Below are 27,856 nucleotides of genomic sequence, written 5' to 3'. Positions count from 1 at the left end.
TTCTCTCAGAATTACATTGTGCTTGTTATTGTACGTGGAATATGCTTTTGGCTGATGAATTAATGAAGCTTGTTAGGAAAATATGCACTGTACCCATTTTGCGAAAAGGACAGAAATTGTTCTAAGCACACAAAGTATAGCAGAGATGAGAGCCTTCATGTGAAATTGCAAACCACACAACACCAAAAGAAAAGAAATCCACTGAAATATGCATGTTTGTAATGTACAAAGTAATAAACATTATTTCCCCCACATTTTTCAAAACAGCGAATGCAACAGTTCCAGGGACAGTTAAGATAAGTGCCAGGAGTTCAACAAAGCAGGAAACTCAGGAGTGGAGATTAAGCTAAAAATATATAGAAAAGCATTTAAAAGCATTTAAAAGTTCAGCTGAGTTGGAGAAAAGAACTTGCTTCAATATGTTGTTTCAAGAAAATCGCTACATAATTTTCCTTTTTCTGCATTACTGCTTCAAGTGTGGACTGAAAGAAGCCTGCCCACCAACTAGGCTCACACAAATGGAACAGGAGTTAGAACTTTGAAGCTCTTAGCTCATTCCTTTCAAAATTAATGTGAAGTAGTTCTTGATATTAGTCCCTGTCTGCTGAGAATGAATATAAATCTCTGATCTGAAAAGGATTGTCCTTGGAGTTGGAGAACAAGCTATTCTCAAACTTTCCTCCCCCCCCCCCAATTGCTACCCCCTTCCTAAACTTAGGCAAGTTTCCCCCAATCTGGTGCCTTGCAGGTGTTTTGAATTAGAATTCGCATCAGCCACAGCCAGCATTGTCAATTGTGTATTTATTAAAATATTTATAGACTACACTTCCACAGCAGGACAGAAGGTGGAATACAGCATACAGAATTACAATAAGGAGAATAAAAATGTCAATAAAAACATCAGGTAAAACATCAATACTGGTTAGTGAAAAGAAATTCCCATGGCAAAGGTCTGACTAAAATCATTTTTAGAAGACATCCAAAAGGCAGCAGGAATGAAAATTGTCAAGTCTCTACTAGCAAGGAGTTCCACAGAGCAGGGCTGACACACTAAAGTCTCAGTCCCTAGTAAAGGCCAATCAAACTCCATGGGCATCGGGAACCACCAGAAGTGCCCCATCAGACGATCTCAGTGATCCAAACCAGAGCATAAGGAAACAGACAGTGCTTGTTAGAGATTATTTAAGAATGATTAGAGCTGTTGTCCAAAACATCTGCAGGTTGAGGAAGGCTGGTTCAAGCATTCAACAAGCCTCAGGAGGATAAAGAACTGCCAACACATTTTATTTTAGAAGCAATCTTGAAAATTCTTTCCTCATTCATTCTGGTTGAAGTCAAAGATTGTGTTTTGTGACTGCCTCTGCCACCTACTTGCTTTTTAAATGAACTTTTTGTTCAGGCCAGGTGAATGGCTTTTGCCTCATAAGAATCCCCGCATAAGAATAGGGGAATACCCTAGGCTTACATTATAGATATAGCTGGCCCTGGTGTCTATCAATTGTTCAGTGAACTAATGTAAAACAATAAGGCAAACATAGTTTAAAATAATGACAAGACTGGTGGCATCTTAAAAATCTAAAAATTTTATTTGGCCCAACCAGTCCTTTTTTTTCCTAGAAAAATAGGTGCCGGTAGTCACCATGAAGTTGTTAACACTAAGTGTCACACTTCTTAACAGGAGCAACAAAAGAGGTGCTAGTACTGTGTATCTATGAGTACCCTCTGGGGGGGAAAGCTCTGGGCCTATAGAGGACCCAAGCGCACGTTGTCAGATGCATGCAAGAAGCAACAGACTTGCATCAGCCATAACCGATTCTGGCAACAATAACGAAACCATGGAAAGTTGTTTAGGTAACAGTTTACAGCTACCTTGTTCCGTTACAAGAGCAATGAATTTTTTTATGTGGGGGAGTATATCCATTTGCTAATGCTATTTCTCCAGAGAAAAACTGCAAGGTAGGAAGAAGGCATGGGGGGAGAAGAGTCCTGAAGCCCAACACCTTGCAACCTCTTCCCCCAGCTGCTGCTGCTGCTGCTGCTGCTGCCCGGGTGGTTTCAACTGCAGCTGACAACAGCTCAGCACAGGCACCAGGTTTTGGAATGGTGCCAATACCTTCCAGAGTAAGATCTCTCAGTCTCTTTCTCTGCCCTCTTTCACATGCTAGGGAACAGTCTCTCGCTTTCAACTCTTTGCTTAGATAAACATACCCCTATGCCTATTTCTTAGCTTCATTCTCTCTCTTATGGGGAAATCCCCACTTCCTGTAATGGAATCCCGGTGTAAGTGGCTTCAACAGGGGAGCCACAGAAAGAATGTGGTTCGTCAAGCTGTGGGCTCAAAAACCTCTGGGTCACCTTCTTACAGAAGCCATTAGATGTAACACCAGGAGACATAGGAGCCAATGCCTAGGGGCTGTGGTGGCTTCGGCCCCCACAATAAAATATTTGAGGGGGCCTCCACAAAGTTGATGGGCCTTCCCATTCAAATGGTGTGTGTGCACTGCACCGTGTGATCGATTACGCAGTGTGGGGCTTACCTGGGCCCCCACAGTATTTTATTCAAGTTGGCACCCCTGTTGGGAGACCCAGTTAAGAGCAGCAATTCCCTCCACCAGCTCAGGGTCTTGGTACTGCAGAACAGCCTTTCACCCTTTCACTCATCTGCATGTCCCCTCCTCCCATAGTTCTATGCCCTGTAAGACAAAACATCAAAGATATATGGGCAACTTGCTCATGAACAGCCTGGATTAAATTCACACTCTAGCTAATCTCATACCTGTCATCAGAGTGATTTTAAAAAATCATAATAAGCAAAAAACCCAGCATGGTTCTCCTGACAGATGCAATATAGTCGCAGAAGGTTCATGGATTAGTTCTCACTGCATTAGTTCATACTGCATTATCATTGAGTTTTGAAAGCAAAGCTGTTGCCCTCATCACAATCAAGTGCGCAATAATACTTTAATTCGGTATGGTTTAGGTGACATGGACAGCCCATAAATTGGATTCAGATCTAGATGATCTTCAGGAGGTTTCTCCAGCCTCAGCTGCTGCAAGATGGTGGTGAGGATGACAAAGACTTCATTGCGGGCGACTTCTTCTCCCAAACATTTTCGTATTCCCATTCCAAAGATCAATACCTTCTCAGCCAAGCTCTTGTTGAGCTCTCCATTTACATTCAGAAATCTTTCTGGTTTAAACAAGTATGGGTCTTCCCATAAAGATCTGTTGTGAAAAGGGGGGAACACACCATATTTTAGAGGTCCCAACTCCTACAAGAAGCAAAGCTGGCTGCTATAGTCAATGTAGGACACTTAATTTAAGTTATGCTTCACGTAATTTAGCCTCACCTAATCAATGAAGAAAGCAACATTCCACTGAGATTTTTAATTCAAATTTTTGGAAGCCCACTTTAAAATGGAAAAAAACAATGTCCCTTGTGGAGGCAGAGATGAGTTTGAAATGGATTGATAAAAGTCCTAAGCTTTATTTGATAAAAAGACTCAAAAGCAAACAGGAAGTAGAGATTAGGCCACCCACCCATGGGATATACACATAAAGGCAGGTGTCACCGGAGAGTGGCAGAGCACTTCTTGCGTGCAGATGGTCCCAAATTCAATCCCCAACAGGTAGTGCTGGGAATGTGCTTGGAGAGCTGCTCCCAGTCAGTGGACAGCAGGTGTTGGGAAACTCTGGCCCTCCAGATGTTGATGAACTACAATGCCCGTCATCCGAGGCCACTGCTTGTTTGGGCTCACAGGAGTTGTAGTTCAACAACATCTGGACAACCTATGGTTGCCCTTCTGTAGACAATACTGAAGTCGATGGAGCAGTTGGGTATAAAGCACCTCCCAATGTTCCTATCAGTGGGGCACAGAGAGATGGGCTCAGAAAGAGAGAAAGCATTAGGTTTTAGTCCTGCTCACCACTGCCTCTGACCCACTGATGTCCTCTAACAGACTGCCCCCAAGAGAAAAATGGTTGCCCTCCCCTGTACTGGGAGATGCTTGAAATGCCCCTTGTGTTGCTGGGAGAGGAGGTCTTGCAGTGCTGCAACCAGAGAGGACACAGGCAATATCCCTAACAAGCAAAGGTAATCCCTGATAGCAACCAAACAGGGAAGATGCATGGCTTCCACTGACAAGAGGCCACAAGGTGGGAGTCAAGAGCAGCCAGCATGGAGGGACGTCACTGTGCACCTTGCCTCCTGGTAGTGGCACAGTTGCCAGCTGCTAAGATGGTTGGATGGGGTTGCCAGTGCACTAGCACAGCCAACGTGGCACTCCTGCCAGTCTGACCACACAGCACTGACTTCCCTGCCACCTCTCCTTTTCCACTCTCTGCTTGGAAAGCTCGGAGACCAGGTGTGTGTTACTGCCCAATGGTCCAATAGGAGCTTCTACCTGCCATGCTCAGAAATGCATCATGCCCCCAAGACAAGTCCCTCTCCGTCATGCCCTGTCCACCCTACGTTCTAAGCTTATGCACAGCAGACACAAGAAAAAACAAGCCCTAACTATAATGCCTTTTCTTAAAAATAGTATTGTTACTTACTCATCATGATTCACTTGATACATATTAACGAAGATACAAGTCTTTGCGGGAATATGGTACCCATTCAGAGTGGCATCTTTGGTGGTACTGGAAACAAACACACAAGCGCATACACATCACTTTTGTTCAACACTGATATGTGGAGCTGCACAACAGCTTCACAGCAATCTACAGATAGTGGTGAGAGATCAACCCATGGCCCCCACCATCAGAAATATAATTTAGGATTGCTCCACACTGATGTACACTTCCTGCTACAATTGTCATGGTACAAACAAAAGGAAGCACCAAGAATGGCCTGGGTCCATCACTGCTGACATAAAGGGTCACTTAGATTTTATGTTGTTATGTACCAGCATTACAGATTTTGGCTTCTCCAGTTGGGGATTTAAGAGCTTTCCAAATGTCATGGAACATTTCATGTGAATGAAATACTGTTTTCCTTATTCATTGTTAAAATAAAACAAGATGAACGAAAGAAGAAATAAACCCCACAACCCGTTTTCCATTTGAGTTGAACAATGGTTTCTTATTTTGCCCTGTTTGTAGTACAGGCATTCCATGCTTACATCTCCTGAAGCATTTTGGGTTTCACCTTAACACATCTTTTCTGCATTCTGAACATGAACATTTTCTCCATCTAAACTGCCCTCAAAGCTTCAGTCACGCACCTGTGGAGTTTTTGCCTGAGAGGGCTAACAGCAGAGATCTGGGTGGGCAGGGTGATTCAGCGCTGCCTCCTCCCAAACTCTACTTTAAAGTAAAGAGTTGAAAACATCCTGAGATCCAGAATGTAGCTTGGTTCTTGGTGAGGCTCCCAGAGAAGAAGACTGGCTGTTTCTCCCACGTTCTTGCTTTCATCCTCAAATTTCACTTTCACTCTCCCACTTAATCTTGTTTATAAATTTGCTAAGTTCCTAAAGGTTGCTAAGTCACATGACAAAATTGATTTTGAATTGGTGCAAGTCTCTTTTCCCTCCCCCACCCCATTTTGGGTGGCTTAAATACTGTCAGCTGAGTTGAGGTAATGGACTTTGCTAGCATATCTCTGGCTGAGTCCCAGCTCAGCCGGGAAAGCACAAGATCCACTCTCATCCTGGTGGATTTTGAATTTGGGTGGCACTCATTTTTTCTTCAAATTGTTTGATTAAAGATGTCCAGCCCCTGCATTGTTATTTGTTAATTGATGTGTTTTATTTACAAATAAATATAGGCCATTTAAACAAATAAATCTTTTTTGGTGGTGCTGGTGGTGAATTTTAAACAGTTCTGCCTGAGTGGCTTTCTTGCAATTGGTCACTTTAGGGCTAAGAGCATTATAGTATTGGGGGATGGCTAGGGGATCTAAGGGAACTGTAACAGGGTGGACAAATATCCTAAGCCACATCTTTTACCTATAAGCTAGGGAAACTCCTCATAAAATAAGACACTTCTTTCTTCAGTACTCTACTGGACACAGAATTCAATTGATGACGGCAAAAATTATCTGGAATATTACTTCTGTGGTCAAGCCCCAGTGTTAAGGCAGACTCCAGTGATGGGAAGTTAGGGAAAGGGGTGGGGCAGAGTGCTAACTATTCCATGCAGTCAGTTAAGGTAACTTGGCAGTTCTGTCTGTGTTGGCAGCACCATGCAAAACATGAAGTAGTCATATGAGCAGAACTCTGAAACAAAACCATTCTCCAACTCTGCTTCTTACCAGTGAGGAATAGTGAAGGGCAGGAAGGAGGCGTGCCTAAATATTTCATGAAGGAAAGCTTCTGTGTAATGCAGAACTTTTCGATCTTTAAACCTTGATGGTCTTTCTCCAATCTTTGCATCTGCACAGAACAAAATGGAACATGTTTCAAGCAATGTGCCTCACAGGATTGTTTCAATTTTCCATTTAATCAATTTAATCAAGAGCATTACCAATTTCTTCTTGAATTTTTGTTTGAATTTCCGGATTGCTTATCAGGTACAGAAATATCCATTGCAAACATACTGACAGTGTAGCAAAGCCTACAAAATAAAAGAAGTGTCAGGATATGTTGTGGTTAAATTATTATTCTGCAAACAACACTTTGGTATTTCTATATGCTGAAATCCGTTGTAGGCATAATGCACAAATCCCAAGAGATATTCCATCATGAATGTATGGAATACATACATCCATACATTTCCATATAAAATTGACTAGATCGTTATGATTTGACATGTTTTGGTACTACTGGTAATTGCTAATGGTTCACTTAAATCCAGGTCCTGGATATTTCCATGCCTGCATGAGCATTTTCCCCACCAGGTGTGCCCTGTAACGGGGGCCAAGGACCTGCAAAATGTTAAAGGAGGGGGCTGGGCACCCTCAAAATCCCACAACCATGCGCATCTTCTGCCAGGGCTGTGACAGGGTAAGGCGTCTTTGCCCTGTGCGTCCCTTTCACAATGGCCAGGGTGGGGGACAGCAGCTGAGCAGCCCTGGTCCGGTGGGAGGGATGGCGTGCATGTGACATCACGCATGCATGACGGACTCCCCTAATGTTGGGCACAACTCAACGCTTCTGTTCCCCACAGTTGCAACGCTTTGTAGGATGGAGTTTTTGTCATCAGGTCCTCAATTTCTGGCCATAATTTTATTTAGCCAAATGCCTAATTCAGGTCACAGGTCCATTTTTGCTGAAATTTACAACCAGTCCCAGTTTGACAGTCAATTTTGCAATTCTACCCCTTGCAATGGTCCAAGAAAATGTTCAGTCAAACAGTACTATCCTATCAGTACATTAAAATGGATTATGTTGAGTTCCATTTTAGGGGGTGAAACCAATTCCATATTTAAGGTGTTGGAAAAAAATTAACACACTTTGCTAAAGTTTGTCCATGTTGACAATCACACAAAATCCATCTACACAGAAGACACTGGGCAAGAGGTCTACAATTAATTAATGTATACTTTTTAAAAATCTCATGAATTTTAAGTCGCACTAAGTCTATCCACCAACAAAGATAGGAGCCTTTATATGGTCCCAACAAAAATTTCACCTGCTCTTCACCTAAAAGATCAGCTGTCAACAGCAGGCAGCTGTGTTTTAAGGGTCATGTTTAAAAACTCAGAGTGGCAAAAATGTTCCATACTTACCAGCCCCAAAAATGTCATTGACTGTAACTATTATTTTCTGATGAGATAAAGCTGCAGCTTTCCCATCCTCTCTTTTTTCATTGCTAACACTAATGAGGGCATCTGTGATGTCTCTGAGATGGTTCTAAAGGAAACAAACAAAACCCTTGATGCTATTTTCAAACAATCACTTTTTACTTGGCAACCTACAATTTGTTTAATCCTACATATAACGAGTCTATCTTGTTTTTTCCCCTCCCAGCCAAATCAAGGGCTTCAGACTCTTAGGACAAAATTTATTTTGGAAAAGAAAGCAGCAAGTATCAGCTGTTAATAATGTCAAGCATAGTGATAAATTCCTTAGGCAACAATCCCAGCCTGACTTCATAGCAAGCTATTGGCCTAAGTAACATTAAAGTCACAGGAATTTACTGCCAAGTCAATACACACAAAAGAATGCTGCTAATGGTATTTCTCTTGACAGTACAAGAGTGTTATCTTCTCCCAATCTCACATAAGGCTGGACAGAAGTCACATTAATCTGTGACTTCTGTTTTAAACTACAGTGGTACCTCCAGTTGTGCATGGGATCCATTCCGGAGCTCTGGTCGGATCCCGAGGAATTCGCAACCAGAGGTGCTGCTTCTGTGCATGCGTGCAGCATGGTAGAGTGCTTCTGCGCATGCACGTGCAGTGAAACCTGGAAAAATACTTCCGGGTTTGCTGCATTTGCATCCTGAAGGATACGCAACCGGAGGTGTACATATCCATCGTACATAAAAATGTGTATTTCAAAATGTTTCCCCTTACAATGCACACAGAAACAGAACTGTAGAGTTGGAAAGGATCCTGAAGGTCATCTTGATCAGCCCTCTGCAACACAGGGATCTCAATTAATTCATCCATGACAGATGGCCATCCAACCTCTGCTTGACAACCTCTTACCATCAGATATTCCTTCCCGATGTTTAGTAGGAATTGTTGTAAATAAAAATATGCCCTTTTCCCTTATGGGGTATCCAAGAGCCCATATAGAGTCCTTACATAGGTTCCCTATTGGTAGGAGAAAATAACAGAGGCCAACCAGAGAATATTGAGAAGCAAAGCAGCTAGTAAGCTTGATCTTTATTGATCTGTTGCAACAGGGTGCTCCCCTCACACGCAGGAGAGGAAGAGGACCCAGAACAATGGCCTGCAAGGCCTTATAAAGACTATTGAAATTGCCACCTTGTAGATCAAGACCACCCCCAGAACATTATGCATACATCACCTAAGACCACCCCTCAGATACATCCCACCTACATCACAGAAATTTCAATGTTGTTTTTCTCTTGTCCTTGTTTATCTCCTGTCTGGCAGGTTACTTGATTGGATTTCCTGGGGAGCCTGGCCATTCTTTTGTAGTGGTAAAATACTTATTTCCTGGGCCAGGTCACAGGCTCACACCTTGTATCTTAAATGTGTCCTTAAGACAGGATTTGTGAGGAAAGAGACAATGGGGAGACTTTTTTTGACCATGCAGAGAAACATTTGCTCAGTTTAGGAATCAAAATGGTTCCAGGTTGGCTTTCCTGTGCTGATCTATGTACGTGTGGTTATGAACGTTGCCATATATCTAAGACCATAAAATTCCTATCACAGAATCTCCTTTCTTGTAACTTGAAGCCATTGGTTCAGTTCCTAGTCTCTGGAGCAGGTATCATAGAATCGTAGAGCTACTAGACCCTGGATCATCTTGCTTGCCCTCCTCTGAACACATTCCAGCTTGTCAATATCCTCCTTAAATTGTGTTGCCCAGAAGTGGACACAGTACTTTGGTATGTTTTTGAGCCAAAAACTGATATGCAACATTCCCCCTCCTCAGATTTCCTGATACAAAATCAGTATCCCAGAACTCCAGGGGGTGGAGATGGGGGTGGGGGTGGCCAGGGATACAGACACCAGCATTGTGCCTGTGCAGTCTTCCCTCCAGAGCTAATAGCAGTTTTTGGAGGTACAATTTTGCATCAACTGCTGCAAAATGCTATTGCCCAATTAGCATCTACCAACAGTCATACACAGCATACTACTCCAACATCTAGGCTCAAATCAAGATGCTGATTCTTCCTTTTACAGCCCTACATGGTTTAGGAACCCAAGTAGTGGGGCGGGGAATCCTTCCCCATATGAAGTGCAACCATTTTGGTTGTGGGGCTCCAGTGTTTTGCTCTTTGAGTGTCTAGTTTACACCTGGCTCTTTGACGTTTTTAAGCCCAATTGATTTGCTGCCTCTTGTTTTTCTCTGCCCTGTTGATTCTATTTTTTCTTTTAATTGCTACTGCTCCATTTGTAATGCGTTTTTAATTTTAATTTGAGTTTTCTTTAACTAAGTTGTTTTCATTTGGGGAGCTGCTTCATTACAATGCATTTCATTTTTTTAAGAAGATCAGAATTTTAAAAATAATTTTAAAAATATTTCGTTGAAAACTAGTATGCTTTAGCTGTTAGAGAAACTAGATAGAATATTTGCATGTCCAGGAAATAAAAGATTTATATACCACTTGGCTGTAATAAATCCTCAAAGTGGTTTACAAAAAAAATGTAATTATTTTTAAAACAGCTATTTACAACATTCAAAAGTGATTAAAATCAATGATAAGCAGAAAACTAGATTAAAACACATGTCAACCTTCCACATTTCTGGAATGTTAGGAATGTTAATATGAGAAATGTGATCTAAGTTGCCATTCTACTCTGCCACAAACTGTAGAAATGCAGTGTTTGAACAGAAAGATACTGCATTCCTGTATTCACCCTTTCAATGTTTTTGGCAGGCATGATCTCCTGCCATGCTTTGGTTTGATAAGTGTCATGCTACCTGAAGAACCACCCCCACCCCCCGGGTTCTCCGCCTCCACGGCTGAAAGCTTACCTTATCGTATGTGGCGTAGTGGTCTTCTACACGTTTTGCAACAAAGTTGTTGAACTTCCTATAAAACTCTCGAGCAGCCTTTGCAGCAGGAAGCGGGAGGTAACGAAGGGATGGTATAAAATCAGCTGGATTGAAGACACCTGATGCTTTTATGAAATCATCGTTTACCTTAAGCATGCCTTGAAACTCCTCGTCATCATGGTCATACCTTTTGTTGAAGCAGAGGGCACAGACAACATTCGCAATTGCGCAGGTAGTGGAGGCAGCAGGGTCAAAGCTACCAGCCTGTTTGGAGAGCTCCACGAAGGTTTTCACCAGTTCCAAAGCTTCAGCACAAACATGCTCTTCGAGCAGACAAGAGCAAGTGGAAGACGTGGCTTCTGATTTGGTGAGTGACCTTAAAGCTTTGCTGGCAATTTGCTTCTGAAGCTTCCAGCTTTCTCCGTACTTCACAGAAAATGACAGGCTCTCTCCATCAGCAAAAAAGGAAAAGGTGTGCATGTCAGGTCGGGCAGCAAAACTCTCCCCATCTCTAAGCAGCACCTGTTTCACTGCATCCAGTCCATTAACTACCACGACTGGTACCATTCCCAGCTTTATCTGAAACACATCTCCGTATTTCTTCCGCATGCGCTCAAATGAAATGTAGGGATACTCTCCCAGCTGGAGAAGATTCCCCACAATTGGCAGAGACCAAGGTCCTGGTGGCCGAGGTTGCCTGCTCTTCATAAAAATTCGTATAGAAATTAAAATGGAAGCCACTGTAAAGAAGGCAATGGTCACCTTTGAAAAGGAAACTTCTTCAGCTGTAAAATTCATTTTCAAATAAGAAAATACCTGAGAATAAAAATGGCAGACTGAAACTCTTTTAAAATAAAATAAAATAAAATAAAACTTAAAGTCATGTGTAGATACATAGATTTCCGGCAAGACATTTTGCAGCTCCAGACCCGTCTACACAGTAGAACCCATTTGCTTCGTGGCGCATTATGTCCATGCCCCCCCCCCAATGCAATTCAGAGGATTTCTCTGGTCGCCACAATCTCTCCATCTACAAGTGATTCTAGGATCTTTCTCCCACACTTTTGTATCTAGTGATATCATATGGTAAAACCTCTATCTATCTATCTATCTGTCTGTCTGTCTGTCTGTCTGTCTGTCTATATAGTGGCAAAGCACACTCCCAACTCATTACATTTTAGATAACAATCCGTATACAACTCTGACTCTTAAATTACAACCAAAAGCACCTTTTAGTGGGTAGAGCTCCCTAAACCTTACAGAAGAGCCAAATAATTAAATGTGTCTAAATATCTCTTGGGGAACACAGCAATGTTTCACCAAAGTCAAGTTGTTCATAATATATGGCCAGCAACCCTGCGGTACCTCTGGATAGCTGCTTATTGCGGGGTCAGTCTTGCTCAAGCAAACAAGCTTTTCACAGCATCCAAACGACGTTGTCAGCATCAAAATACCAGCCCATATTTTTGCACTGTTAATCTGCCCGAAGTGCGTGCACATTCTGGTTAGACAGGATTTGGTCATCTAAACGTGGCCTCCTCCTTGTTCCACAAACCATGACTAGGGATCTGCAAGTGGTAGGCTGGATTTAGCCCTGGCTCTAAAGAATGTAAGTTGGCCTTTCAGTGCCAACTTAGAAGCAATGGGGATATTAGGAGATGCAATGGTGCTGGAATAAGACTTGCTTGGATTCCAGTGGGGGAGATGAGGACCATTTATCTTGTAAATGAGATGCTCAGAAAAAACAACATGGGATCACCATGGGATGATTCCTTTGAGAATGTGTGCAGGCAAAACAGAAGGCTGGCTATTTAAGAAATGGAATGAGATGTAATTGTTTTGGGGAAAACATAGTAAGTGGCAAATTCATCCCAAACTATTTTCTTTTTTAAAAATCCAAAAACCAGAACATGTCGTTATTTAATTTATGGATGGAGAAGTCTGCACTTTGGCAATGATTCAGCTGAATTGCAACTCTATAAATATTTATGGTAGTGTTGCAACAGTGTGCGCTTTGAACCAAGTTCTGGCTCCCCCACTTGTAAGCCTCTAAAGCAAGAATTGTTTACTTCTCCCTTCTTCAATGTAGAATTCCTGGAATCAGTCTCAGCTTCTTTCCCATAAACTGATTCATGAAGAGGCATGGGAAGAAACTAAAGTTAATTTAAGGACAGTATTTCTGGATAACTCATTGCTTTTCAAAATATAAACAAGTAGTTTAAATCTCCCCTCTCCTAGCTACACATAAGCTTTCCTCTAAAGAGCTAAAGCAAGACATGTTTGGGTTTTGCATCTATCACAACGTTTTCCAATAGAGAAATATCAGGGTTGAAAGAGACAGAAATGTATTTGACCATTTTCACATTCCCCCCCCCCATTTATTCAAAAGTTACAATACAATGCATTTTCATTCAATATACCCCCTCCACAGACACCTCTGTGATGATGGTGGCACTAAAATATCCTGTTCTTCAATAAAAGAGAAAACGGGAGGTGGTGTCAAAGGTATCTTTTCTGGAGATGACTTGTGAAGACATTTGTCTATTGCAAAGGGGGTCCTCTGAGCTCTTAGTTTGGCTTTATCTGACACTCCAACGGGGCTGGATCCCGGCCGGGGCTGATGCCGGCTGGAGTCAAAACCTATGGAGGCTGCAAAGACTCATCGTGGCCTCTCCGTGTTGAGGAAAAGGCATTTGGCATATAGATCCAGGACAGCCCCCCCCGCCCCGCCCCGCCCCTAGCCCCGGAGCCACGCCGAGTCCATCCCGCTCCCTCCAGGCCGCCTTCCTAACCCCGCAAGGGCCGCGCCGGACTCGCCGGGTCCCTTGGCCTCGACTCCCTTCGCCCCCTGCAAGACGCGGAGATCGAGCGACTCTGCACATGCTCCAAGGCACGGCTCTTCACCTTTCTATTTCTCAACAGCAAACCAAGGCTTTTCTTCTTCATTTCCCTTTTGCTCTGCCCCCCCCCCCCCCCGATCAGCCGTGGCCTCGAAGCCGGACCCCGTTGCGGCGGCTCACCTGCCCTTCGCGCGCCTCCCTCTCTCCCGCTCCTCGGCGGAGCCGCCTCCGCGCGCGCCCAGCAAGGCCAGCTGCTTCCAGCAGAGGGCGCCAGCGCCGCCCGCCAGCCCCTGGCCCCGCCGCGTTTGAAACGGGGGGCGCTGCCGCCCGTGGGCCACGAGAGGGCGCTGTGTGCCCGCGGGAACCTCTGGCCTAGCCTTCCCACTCTCGTCCGTATCATCTAGTTCTACCCCGCCTTTCCCTCTGACGGGACTCAAGGCGACTTACATATCAAGAGAAGAGCTGCTGGAACCATAGAAAGACCCATTCGACGCGGGCAGAATTAAATCTGTTTTTGAAAAAGAAAAAAGAAAGCACAGTGCCTCAAAGTCCGGCAATCCAAGTTTCTAAATTTCACTGGTGCAGAAAGGAAGGGCTCCCCTCCCTTCCCCCCCCCCCCAGACACAGCTGGGCTGCCGCTCCCCCCACTGGCCAGCCTGGCTGGGCTGAGGGGACCTGGAGGCCAGAAAAACAAGAGAGCCAGAAGTTCTCCACCCTTTACCTACAAGAAATATTTACCAGGCTGGTGGTAGTCTAAGGTTACCAAAAAAATTTCAGTGACTGGGGACCCTTATTGTTCGCGACATACATGTGAATGCTGAGGAAGCTGTAACTCCGGGGACTGTCCCCGGGAAACGGCATTTGGTAACCTTATGGCAGTCTGTATGTAGTCACATAATTTTGAACATGTTGGGCTAGGTCTAGATTTAGGCTGCAATCCTGACTCAACGCACCTGGGAGTAAGACCCACTCAGTTCAGTAGGACTTCTTCTTGTGCTGTATGTCTAGGCCAAAGGTCAGCAAACCTTTTCAGCAGGGGCCAGTCCACTGTCCCTCAGACCTTGTGGGGGGCCAGACTATATTAAGGGGGAGGGATGAATGAATTCCTAGGCCCCACAAATAACCCAGAGATGCATTTTAAATAAAAGGACACATTCTACTCATGGAAAAACACACTGATTCCCGGACTGTCCATGGGCCGGATTTAGAAGGCGACTGGGCCAGATCCAGCCCCCAGGCCTTAGTTTGCCTACGCATGGTCTAGGCCCACTGATTTCAGCTAGGCTCCACTTTTGGGGCTTTTTGAAAAACGCACTTCTCCTGCTGGCTCTTTTTCAGGAGGCTCTTTGCAGGACTTTGCCTATAAACTTTGATTATATGACTGCATTTTTCATTCCTATGACTGCACTAACGTCTGCTTGGAACATCCGTGGTGCCTCCTGATATTTACTCTTCAAATAGTAAGGGACTAGCAATTACATAACACATTGCCTGAGTTACAAAGGTTGCCACCGTCACTACTGGTATACTGTCTTGATTCCGCGTATTCTTCTCTCCGCAGGTTATATAACCCACCAAATACTTTTCAGGAAAGAGATTTGCCTTGGCACATATCCAGCAAACATGCCACAGCATGGGAGCTGGAGAACTTGGAAAAGAACTTTACCCATAGAGATCAGATAAGGACCCTTATCTCCTAATTATGCAGGTTAGAGTTGGTATGATAGTAACACATATTTAGCATTTTAAAATATTGAATGGCAATATCCCAGGTGCAGTAGGCACAAAAGTTGAACATTAATCTTTTATTATTATTTTATAGCTGTCATATACTTCTTAATTTCTTGACTGATGTGACCTGGGCACAATGTGCTTTACCAGTTGCTTTACATGGTTTGGAACAATAAGAAAAAGCAGCAGCTGAAGACAGCTGGAAGTGGGGAACTCATTGTATTCATTCACAGAGCAGCATTTCTACCCACTCCTTCTAGGCCTGCCCTATGAGGCAACATTCCCAACTCTTTCAACCATTCCTCAAAGGACTCCTTTTCTAGGTTGCCCTCCTATGGACACTCCACAGTGTCTCAACATATTGTTAAAATATCCCTCTTGGGACATTGAAATAATGTGAGTAGAGGTTGTGGGTGTGCACGTGCCTTCCCCGAGCCCTCCGCTCTTAACCTTCATGTGCTCCATGTCCACACGATCGGGAACCCTGTGCAAATCTGGTCCTCCCCTCTCAGTCCCCCGGGCCCAATACGGCCTGCGGAAGAGAAACCGAGCTGCAAGAGAGGGCACCCCTTCCCTACTTGAACTCTCTGCTTTTTCTTTTTGTTCTTGTGTGTTATTGAAGTGTATGTTCTTGTTTAAATAAAATATTTTAAAAGAAAATACACCTTGCCAAATTTGAGATTTCAATAGTGTTTTTGAAAGCTTATTTTCAACATATATATGCACAAACACACCCTCCCTGTGCAGAAAAGATCCTGACTTCTCTTAAAGAAAACTTTTTGGGTTGCCACCAGGAGGTGCAATTGATACTTTTTTCCTGCAACACATCCTTGCTTAGAATAGCCATTTTACCTCATTTGCTCAGATGCACTTGCTCCACGTGTTTTCTTTTTTTAAAAAAGAAACTAGTTTTAAATCAGTCCTTCTTTGCATCTTCTGTACGTTAACGGTATTGCCTGTTTTGAGGGAGACACAGTTTTCCCTCATTTTCCTCATTTTTCTCTTTCCAGCCTCTAATTTTGCCAAACTCCTTTTCCTGCCTCACAGTCTGTATCCATATCCAGGGGCTAAATGTGCATATCATTTATGGAGCAGGGCTGGGGAACTGGAGCTGGTGAGACTGATCCTTACCTCTCCCACTCCTTGAGGGCCAATTGATTAGTGCTGAGCGGAGGTGCCGAGTTCCACACAGAATTAGGAGGGCTCGTCAAATGTGCATGATGTCATGTGTGTCGGAAGGAGGCTGTGAGGCCTGACAAGGCCCTCTTCCACCATGGATAGGACCAGAGGGTCCTCTGCCACAGTGGGGAGCCCCAAATACCCCCGTCTCAAACCAATCTTCCCTCCTGTAGTCATTGCACTACATGAAGAAAAGCTTGTGTCTCAGCAGTGCCTGTGGTGATCTGATATAATGAGAGTAAAGCCAGGGAAGCTTTATCACTTTGTGCCTGGGGAAGGGAGCGTTCCTTGTTCACAGAGCCATCTTACGCAGTCCCTGCACTTGGCAACTCCCTGCCTCTTAGCATTAGGCAGGCATTTTCCTCCTGTTTTAGGTGCCTGCTGAAAACACCTTTATTTCAACAAGCCTTCTCAGACATGTAATTTAGTTATGCATATTCTTTTTTGGGGGGCACACTGTAGAATGTCCATAGGAGGGGTCCCTTTACCTTTACCTTTTGAGAATCACTGTCTCCTGACCATTTTACATCCCACTGCAAGACAGTCAGTCTTGCTTTGCAGCTGCTGCACTGTGAGTAGAAGAAAATGTCAAGGGATCACAGACCAGTCCACGCAGCTAACATATATAAAAGGATGAATGTTACTGCAGCAATGTAAAATGATCAGGAGACAGTGATTCTCAAAATTACTATGATGTAACTCATTAGAACAACGTAAAGGTAAAGGGAACCCTGACCATTAAGTCCAGTCACGAACGACTGGGGTTGCGGCGCAAATATTGCTTTACTGGCCAAGGGAGCCAGCATTTGTCTGCAGACAGCTTCCAGGTCAAGTGGCCAGCCTGACTAAGCCGCTTCTGGTGAAACCAGAGCAGCACATGGAAACACCGTTTACCTTCCCGCCGGATGGGTACCTATTTATCTACTGGCACTTTGACATGCTTTCGAACTGCTAGGTTGGCAGGAGCAGGGACTGAGCAACGGGAGCTCACCCCATCACAGGAATTTGAACTGCCGGCCTTCCGATCAGCAAGCCCAAGAGGCTCAGTGGTTTAGACCACAGCGCCACCCGCATCCCAGCACAGCAACTGGGTGGTAGAAACATAAACAGCATAACAGTGCCCCCAGCTCCCAACTCCTCTAGACTGTCCAGAAGGAAATCATGGTCAATAGTATCAAAAGCCACTGAGAGATCCAACAGGAGCAGGAAACAGCTTTCACCTCTGCCCCTAGCCCGCCGGAGATCTTCGACCACAACAAATGCTTGGAAATAGAATGCAGGATGATGCCTTTCTCTGATACACTCCTTTTCCCACCCAGGGAATCACATTATAGGGACAGGTGCCAATGCTGTGAAGGCCACCACTGTCAAGAACTACTGATCATCAGCCGCCACCACCAAAACCTGCTTGCAGGAAAGATGTCAACCCGTCGCAGTATCTCCAGGATCAGTATACAGTAGAACCTTGTGTTACGGATGGGATCCGTTCCGGAGGCCTGTCCATAACACGGAACTGATGCAAGCCGAAGCGCCACAGCGAAACCCGAAAGTAACCTGTTCTGGTACTTCCGGGTTGCCACGGGATGTAACACGAAAACACGTAACCTGAAGTGGACACAACATGAGGTATGACTGTATACTAACTCAGACTAGAGCCCCTCCTCCCCACCCTCTCACCACAAGCCACTTTTGTATTCTACAAAAATACAAAGTAGACATAAGTGACTTGGAGTGACTGTGTGTGGGTACCAAGCTAGCCAGCAGCCCACTGAGGAGACAGAGGTACCAGTATCAGAAGAGCACCATTACACACCACTATGCACCAAAGGCCAGCACCACCCACTAAGGAATGTGCCATAGTGAAGCATTCAATGTTTCTCTCTTTTGTGAACATGAAAAGCAAAATCAAGATGAGGAGGGACTGCAGAACAAAGCAAGCATCTCCTGCCAGTGCAGAAAGGAGGCCTAAGAGAAGTAGAAGTACAACAATCTGGTGCTCACAATCCTGGGAGCTCCAGCATCCTTGATGACCAGCCATGCTAGTGGGGGCTAATGGGAGTTCCAGTCTAACAACAGCTGCAGGGTACCAGGTTGGGAAAGACTGAGTGAGCCTATTTTCTTAATTTTTTTTTTTAGCTGGTAGTAATTCAATGAAGAAATCAAAGAAATAGTCACTGTAATTCTAGAAGATCAGACAAAAGTTTTGCATTGTGGGGAGCAGTATTGCATTCACATTGGGATGGTAGATTGTTTTTTAAAGGCACGATATCTACTTCCCCCAATTAACTTCTTCAAATAATTCAGAAAAAAGCCCAAGTTTGTACAACAGAAGTTTAAACAGAGTGAATGCTCAAATATTTTTTTTTGAAATGGATAACTCTGAACTCTACACCACTCCTTATTAAAAGGTTTCTGTTTCAGGGACCTCAGTTTCTGTTGTCTTCCAAGTGTGCTGCTGTATCTGAAGTTTCTTATTTATTTTCTCCTTTCAAAGACTAATCTGTCAAAAGACTTGAGTAATGCAGTAGTACTTAGGAGTTAATGATTTTTCAAAAACAAAAAATGCAAGTGTTTGTTTCTAAATTTGCATTGACAGGGTATTTCCAAGGTATTTCTCAGACTGAAGAATGTCTACCCAGATGCTTAGAAAGTTGAGGTAATTTTAATATGCTTTAGTATTTTAACTTCTATATCCTCAAGATATATTTGGGATTTTTTTTCTAGATTTTCTTGTTTTATCTTTTTGTAGTTTTTTTTACAATCAAGCGGTGTATAAAGTTTATGAAATAAATAAATAAGAGGGGTGTCTTTTATTTATGAGATTTCTGCCCTTTACCAGGGTAGGTTACACCAATATATATATATATAATATATATATATATATATATATATATATATATATATATATATGAATGAGATTATAAAACAAATGAAGCAGTTGCCACCATAAAACAAGACAAATTAAAAACAGTTCCATATATAAAATAATACAAAAATTAAAAACAATTCAATATATAAAAACAGTTCAAAATAGTTCCACTACAGAATCAAAATGGGATAAAGATCTTCCTTTAAGAGGCTTGTTGAAGGAGGATGATCTTCGGTATTTGTCAAAAAGACAACAAAAACGGTACCTGATATGTCATGAGAGAGTATACCAAAAGGTTGCTGCCATGACGCTAACGGCCCGATTCCTATATTATACAGAACAAACCTCCTGAAAGGATGTTGTCTATGGGAGGTCCTCTACTGCACAGCACAGGAATCAATGTGGTATACAAGGGAGGCATATACAGTACCTTCTCCATTATATGCATGATAATGAAAAAGCAACATATGGTTCCAACCCCCTTAGAACTATTTTCCTGGAGTATAGGTGCAGTCCTATATTACACCAGGTCATCAGCTGAGGGGCATTAGAATGAGGTGGGAGGCTCTTGGCATCAGCAGAAGTGAAGCGCCACCAGCAACAAATATATAATGTTTAGAGGTACTCTCATTTTCCTACTCATATTGAAATACTGTCCCTCAATGAGGCCAAACTTAGATTCACAAAATGTTTAGGGGTATGCGTACCTCTGTACCCCCCTCCCCCGAAAAAGCACTGGCATTATATATTTGTTCCAAGTTAAGGTGATATATCACATTTGACCAATATTGCTAATATGTGGTACCTGCACACATTACCTTGGTTATCCAAGAGAAGGAACTGCACAGTGCATTCCTTGATACCTTCCACCTGTCTGTCTTGCCTGTCATTGCAAAGTGGTCAAGGGCAAAAGGTGTTTTTCTTTCCAGTTAACAATTGTCCAGCACTCTGCAGCCTCCCTGGTTGCCCACACTTACTGATCTGGAAATGTGTCATGAGTTTTGGTTGAAGCTAGGGAGGCTGAAAATTGTAGACCACTAATGAGATGGTTTGTAGTATATAATAATGGATATTCACAAAACCCCCTCTTGCACCTCAAAAGCACATTTTTAAAAAGGATGCACTCAGCCCCATCTACCGCTCCTCATAATCTCTGAAACACACACACACAAACCAGATCAAATTTCTCAAATCAAACAACAGCCCATTCAGGTCACTATTAGCTACACTGGCTGACAATCCCTCTCCAGGGTTTCTGATGAACATTCCCAACTCTACCTGGAGATATTGAGGATGGAAGCTGGGATTCTCTGCACGCAAAGCAGATCACTCTCTTTGGCACATCATTGAACTCAGTAAATTATATTTTACCTTGCAGAACTGCTTGTAAAGTCCTGCCATCTAGATAAATCCTAACATCTTGCCATCAGCAATTCTGCAAGGAAGATTCTCAAAAAAATGCATACTGAGAAATGCATAAAACAGGTCAAAACTATTGCACATGTTCTATTTAGCTGCCCATTTTACACAAAAAATCCATGATAAACATTTAAACTCCATGCTGAAAAAAGGTTAAATTGTCCTGACCTCTGCAGGGTTTCCTTTCTATTCAACAGTCGGAGAATGAAGCTAAATTTATGAGTGATGCCATGAAACTATGTCGCCATAAGACTTGAGAGGCATTTTTAAACATTATTATGTCTGTATTAGCTTTATCTTAAAGTAACTCCTTTTAGGAACAGATGCCAATTTTATGTTTTGATTTATATACTTTTATATCTTCTGTATGCCAATAAAGGTGATTGATTGATTGATTGATAAATTGTGTTCGGCTGAAGGTGGGTCAGAGCTTCTCATTTGCCTTCCCAGCAAGTGGATGCATATTGTTTACTGTGAGACAGAAAGGGAAAGGTGGTGAGGAGGTCAGGATGGTGAAAAGTCACTAGTAGAGCCAGTTTGAGCCATGCTGACCTCCTTCTAAGCAACAGCAACGCGCTGGCCAGAAATCAAGCATACCGGTTTCACCCCACCATCCGCTTCTGGTGCGCAGTATCAAAGACATGCCATCCAATGGTCAACAAGAAGGAAGAAAGACCCCCAATTTGTAACAAAAGTGAGAAAAATTTAGGAGATTTATCAGATTAAGTAACTTCGGCATCTATGGTAGAAAAGAAAATGCTTCTTAACTGCAAACCATTCTATAACACTTCTGCATTTAGAAATGTAATTAAATAGAAGACTGATGCAAACAGAAAGAAGTTATAGTAAAAAAAAATCAAAATATAAATACAGCAATATTAAAGCAAGGGAGTCAAAACACAGAGGAATGAGATTAATTTGAAAAACATAATTTGGTTTACTCAGGAGAAATGGAATAAAATTCTCAGGAGTTTCAGACATAGATTTTCATTATTTACAAAATACAATGAGGTTTCCTTCAAGAAAATGCTGCAGTGAATGATCTCCAAAAAGTTAAATAAACTGCAGATATTGTGCTTGTACCAAAGATAAAGGGGGGAAATGCAGTACATAGTCGCTTAAATATATTTTACTGATTATCCAAACCCAAATAACAAGATCATTAAAATCTAGACTGTGGTCCAGTAATTTTTAGAAGCATGTTCACCAAAAAGAGCTTCCCCATTTATGGACAGCCATGGTATATTGGAATGAATGAAGCTCTTCACATGTGCAATGGACTCTGGTTTAATTTTAAAAAAATGCATGTAATCATATTCTCACTGTTAATATAAATGTAAGGTAAAGGTAAAATGTAAAGGACCCCTGGACAGTTAAGTCCAGTCAAAGGCAACTATGGGGTTGCAGCGCTCATCTCACTTTCAGGCCGAGGGAGCAGCACTTGTCCACAGACAGCTTTCTGGGCCATGTGGCCAGCAGGACTACACCGCTTCTGGTGCAACTGAACATGATGATGGAAGCGAGAACACACAGAAACACTGTTTACCTTCCTGTCACAGCGGTACCTGTTTATCTACTTGCACTGGCGTGCTTTTGAACTGCTAGGTTGGCAGGAGCAGGGACCGAGCAACGGAAATTCACCCTGGTGTGTGGATTTGAACCGCCGACCTACTGTTCAGCAAGCCCAAGAGGCTCAGTGGTTTAGACTACAGCACCACCCGCATCCCCAAAATGTAGCTCTTATTTGGATGAACCAAGGTCTATAAAAGCATTTTTATCATCAATGTATAACAGGTAATGAATCAAATTTATGACCTGGTAAATTTAGACCACAGCCAAAGAAGTGATAGGTGTTTGCTTAGGGCTCCATATCCAGAAGGTGGCCGCATGACTCAGAAAGCTGTCTGTGGACAAACGCCGGCTCCTTTGGCCTGAAAGCAGAGATGAGCGCTGCAACCCCAGAGTCACCTTTGACTGGACTTAACTGTCCAGGGTCCTTTACCCTTTTTACCTATTTTCGGGGGCGGGGGGATCTGGACAAACAAAGTTGTTGAGCTTTTTTCAGTGATCACCCACTTGCCCCCCCCCCCAACTGGCTGCTGCTACCACCAAGAGCCGTCCACACCAGAGCCTGAGCTGCCCACGTACACACACTTTTTAACCCCCCCAAAAAACCTCGACATTTGCTTACAATTGTAAAATCCCCCTGGAAGGGCATGTAGGCCCCCCAAAAGAGGATATGTCTGGGATTTCCCAGACATTTGGCAACCCTATGTTTGCTATTTCTGTCACACCTGTTTCCACTGCAGAAAAAACAGGCTGATCTTGCATTTAAATAGCAGCTTGTTTCTTGGGTGTTGTGAGTTGTGTCAAGGGAAGGTTCTGGCTTCCCATGGAAATCTCCCTCACATGAACCTAGCAGCCATTTTTCGTAGTTAACAAATCATTCCCTTGTAAATATAAAATGTTGGTCTCTGTAGGAGTACGGTAAATATCACATTATTACTTTGCTTTGTATCTTCTAGTTTGTTCACTTCCAATAACAGCTGTTATCATGTAGAGCGGGGGAGATAAGTAATTCAAAATATAATCAAACAGCTTTTCATTTCATATTTTTTCAGGGGCATCAAAACAGGAGTTTTGATCAACCCAAAAGTTCACATCGCACAGTGAACACACCAAGGTGGTGAATCTTTTGATGTTCCTCAAATGTTTGCTAATATAACTGGCATCTCTCCTCCAGCATCATATACAACATTTTGGAAGGAGAGCCCAGCATACGGAGGAGTGCTCAGGATACAGTGCACAGCTCTCAGAGCTGGATGAAGACATGATGTGGCCCTAAGCTATCCCAAGTTTAAGAAGCCCCGTAGTATTACCAAAAATGTATATTATTCTTACTGAAATGACAAAAAAGAGAAATAGAAATATTTGCATACACAGTCAAGGGTGCACCTAAAAACTAGTGTGCTCAGTAGGAAAAACATGAGACTTTTAATCTCAGGATTGTGGGTTCGAACTGCATGTTGGTAAAAGATTCCTGCCCTGCAGGGGTTGGACTAGATGACCCTTGCGTTCCCTTCCAACTCTACAATTATAATGTAAAACTTGAAACTTCATCTTTTTTGTATGAGGAGGCAACTCATAATCTGAAACCCTAAGTTGTAGTTTACATAAATTGTGTGTAAATCTGACACTGATTGCTTGCCATGACACTTGTAATCATTTATTTCCCCCTTTTCCACATTCCTACAGCATGTAATACTAAAATGTAAGAACTGGTGTTTTTGGCGGGGAGAGGGGGTCTATTGTTTCATAATTCAAGGAATTTAATAAATGAATTTGGTGCACAAATCTGAATTGGTTAACATGGGCAGTTAGCACAGATTAAGGCTGCAAATCTATACATTCCTGGAAGTTAATGAGACTTCTTTCCTAAAAGGCATAAATAAGTAATTGTGCTGTAAGCCTACATTCCTAGTCACATATACATTGGATAGTCATTTTGCTATCATTGATAACTTCTAGCACACGGCATCTAGGAAACACTCACTTACCAAGGAGTAAGCAAAACACATTAAAATTGCTGGCATTTACTTTGAGTAGATTGGCCTACTTGCTCTGTCAATGAAAATGATTATGGTTATGAATTTGAGTTAACCAGAAGGATTTTTCCTTAAGGACACTTTTTCCTTTTAGTCACGATGAGAATTAGTTTTATGGGTTGTTAAGTTGTTACAGCATTTTTTCCTTGTCGTTACTAGTTATCATGTATTTTCATTTCCTAAAAGAAACAAATCTGTATGATGTCTATGGTCCTTCCCAACTCTACAAGTTCTATGATTCTACAATTCTAAATCAGTATCATGTAGCGCTATAAAATTATTTTGCAGTTCTGAGTACTATGAGAGAATAACAACTTTTTAAATCAACCATCCCTTGGGAAGATTGAGGATAATGTTGAGGAGTTTCATTTGTGTAAAAGCCATTTTATTCTAGTCTGAGGGGAGAGGGAGATTTAACACGTTCCTAAATTGCATTTATCTGCTTTTGGGTACCAAAATCAAAGGTTAAGTTATGTGCACTTAAACCCAAACTGTTTGGGACTTGCCTAACATTCTCCACATCAGTTTGTGATTTTTCTAAAATCTCCATATAAATTCATCATGTATGTAATTTTCACTAATATATGCACACTTCACCATAGTATACACATTTTTTAGTCATTACTTGGGTGGCAAACTGCCTTAAAAAAATGAGAGGTGTGTGAATTTTGAAGGATGGCTGTGTTTTGGTTCATGTGTTGTTTTGGAAAATGTGAATGACATATTCTTGCCTTTAAATGCAAACTGAATCAATTTTTTCTTGCATCTTGATGGTGTGCACACATATGCATGTCACTGTATGCCCAATGACAAGTGTTCTTCAGCATTAAGTCCTGCACCTAAGAAGAAAGACGACTCCACAGGACACAAAACTGCAACTGGTGAGCAGACATTAGTACACAGCTTGATTAAGTAAAAGAGATATGTGTCTGTTTTATCATTTTTAAGAGAGACAACTACAAGTTTCTCATTTGAAAGCAAACCCAGAATAGAACGGCTTTGAAACAATACCAAAGAAGCATTTTGAATCTGCAAAACTTTTATGAACAAACATCACTTCTTGCCACATTTTCAGACTGTTTTTCACTGCTCTGCCCTAAACCTAATTGCATTGCATGGGATTCTGCCAGTGCTGGAAGAGTCAAGTGACCAATCTCATTCTTATACATACAGATTTTGCAGTCTGTGGAAACACTCTGGATTTTTATGGGGTTGAATACCAGCCCACTTATATTTATATATATAGTCCCCCCACAATCCATTTCCCTTATTTTGATGCCACTGTGCCCAAGAAAGTCCAGCACAAATAACAGGCTGAATAGCAACGCTCAGAAAGAAGCATACAAATTTCATCTATATAGCATAAATAACCTGAAACTCTTTTAATAATATTCCAGTTTCTGGAGGTCAGAGCCAGATTTTTAATCATTTATACAAAATCAGTACATGATGCAATCAACTTCAAGCTCAAGAAGAAAGGTTCCACGGAGATCAATGTGATTGAGACAGAAGTGCTATCTGGCAGAAAAATAAAAATAAATAGTGTACTATATAATACGAATTCCACTTAATGAATCTATAAGACAGCTGAAGCAAATTATAGATTATTGGTAAAATAACACCCATCTGTATTACACACTACCTACTCAATAATCAATATATCAAAGCATTCAATTAATATGCCCTGGCTGAAAAAGAAAAAGGTTTCTGTTCTGCATTCCTTTCCATGCTTAAAGTTGCTGACTGATTAGACTTCAACACAGCATTCCAATTTAGTACAGCAATTGCCTAACTGTCTCAAGAACAGTCCCAAATCAAAAGTGACCCCAAATAAAATAAATACCAATTAATAGTAATCAATTGTTTTGCAAATGTTCAACGTTAAAAGTCTTTTTCAGGCAATACGCAAGGCCCTCTGCAGAGAGTACATCTGTTTGCTGAGGTACTATTTCAGCTTCCACAAAACCCACTTTTAATAAAACAAGAACAGCATTATTCCCATGATTAGAGAATGTATCTTAATGGGAAATGGCCACTCACAATCCAAGCCTAGCTAGCAATTTCATTTCAGCCACATTTTGCTGAATATTCACAAAAGTCTTATCCAACCTCCAGCTTCATGCTTCTGTTACCTGCTTTAAATTGCTGGATCTCGAGGCTCTAAATATTAAATAGAACATCTCCAAGTACAAGCACACATGAAGACTTTGTCCTGGCTGTCATCATCACTGTTTTCTGGATCTTCGGTTGGGAAAACCATTGGAAAGTCAGCGCTTTCACTCCACTCATCTTGCTGCCTTGAAGGAGGGTAGCTTCCCATAGTGTCACCCTGGATGCCTTTAGCCTGACAGGATTCATGATCTTGACTGCAAATCTGATTAAATCCAGCATTAGGAGATGATGTGGATGTGCCAAACATCCTAAATGGGAGTTCAGAAACAGAGAGAACAATTTTCTGGGAAATTCCTATTTACCAGCATCTGAAAATGACTCACCAGTTCCCTTTTGTTTGGGGAAGGCTAACTTTTAAAGCGCCCCCCCCCCCCCCCGGTGATTATAAGCCTTAGCACCAGAGATGGTTGCTTGGCAACACATTTAGCCCTATCCTAAATAAATCTCTCCTGAAAAGCCACAGATTCACTTTGCACAGCAGAAACAGCCAACAATATATTGTGCCACACAGTCTTAAATTTATTCAGGAATTATTAAAGTACTTGAATGATCCATAAATTGGTTTCCTATGGTTAATTCAGTTACACCTCTCTCTTCACCCCCTTTTTAAATCAACCATTCATTTTCTTTAGCGGGGGGCTGGCAGGAACAAAATCACAATCTGTTTTAGAATCCAGGTCATCTGAACAGATGATAGGCTGCGTTAGTCAGCCATTTTCTTTCAAAGCAAGGATCTGCCATGCTGCCATGTAAACAGAATGTGCTTCGCTTCAAGAAATTTATGTGGGTTTATCTTAATGTCATGTGAGGCATAATTTAAGTTTCACATTTGAAAGTGGGCTATATTGATTCAAGGTGGTATGAGTCAGTGAACCAAAAACCCCCGCTACAATTAATATAATTATAATTAAGTTATAAACATTGATCAGAAAACAGAAATGTCTGAAAGCTCTATGTCCTAGTCAGTTTTTTTAAACTTGTATCTTCATTATACCAGTTTAACTGTTGTAGGGTTGTATTCAACACAACACTAATGGCATCCCACTTGCCCCAAAGAACTTCCCTTTCCTCTCTCTGCAATTCCCCACACCCCACCCCATAAATCTGCTCCAAAGGGTTCCCCAACCCTCTGGGGCAGGTTTTGCACAGGGAATAGCAGAGAGGAGGCCCCGGGTTTCCCCTGAAGAATTCTGGGAAAGCGTGTTCTCCTTCATGGAGAGCACGTGTTGCGGTGGGGTCTAACAGGACACCCCCTCTTGGTTACTGGGCATAACTGTGACTGGGCCAATTTGGGTTGTTGGGGAGATTTTGATGTTACCATTTAGAGGGTTGGCCCGAAGGTTATATATTCTTGGCACGCAGCTTTTTTCAGTCTCTTTCGCTGCGTGCATCGGATCGCCCGCCCACGCTCCCTAATTTAGGGCTGTTGCGTTTGACCTTGCTATGCCTGTCATGGGGTTG

The 27,856-nt window shown here is 42.4% G+C and overlaps 1 protein-coding gene across 2 annotated transcripts; it reads right to left on the bottom strand.

Moving 5' to 3' along the window:
* Window positions 1-784: 784 nt before the first annotated feature.
* Window positions 785-26,720, bottom strand: LOC310826758 (cytochrome P450 1A1-like). 2 transcript variants are annotated; one of them, XM_083702054.1, is made up of 7 exons: window positions 26,356-26,720; window positions 10,560-11,396; window positions 7,670-7,793; window positions 6,466-6,555; window positions 6,254-6,374; window positions 4,555-4,641; window positions 785-3,225 (listed from the first exon to the last, which is right to left on the bottom strand). In XM_083702054.1, the coding sequence occupies exons 1-7, from the start codon at window positions 26,401-26,403 to the stop codon at window positions 2,943-2,945; spliced, it is 1,590 nt and encodes a 529-aa protein (XP_083558180.1). In that variant the 5' UTR covers window positions 26,404-26,720; the 3' UTR covers window positions 785-2,942. The 2 variants fall into 2 exon arrangements, with proteins under 2 accessions (XP_083558180.1, XP_083558181.1); XM_083702055.1 differs by lacking the exon at window positions 26,356-26,720 and adding an exon at window positions 13,601-13,676.
* Between the last annotated feature and the right edge of the window lie 1,136 nt (window positions 26,721-27,856).

The sequence above is a fragment of the Podarcis gaigeae genome, assembly GCF_964106915.1.
Source record: "Podarcis gaigeae genome assembly, chromosome: 11".
In the NCBI taxonomy this organism is placed as follows: domain Eukaryota; kingdom Metazoa; phylum Chordata; class Lepidosauria; order Squamata; family Lacertidae; genus Podarcis; species Podarcis gaigeae.
Note: the sequence above shows the minus strand (reverse complement) of the source record. Positions and strands in the feature narration are given on the sequence as shown.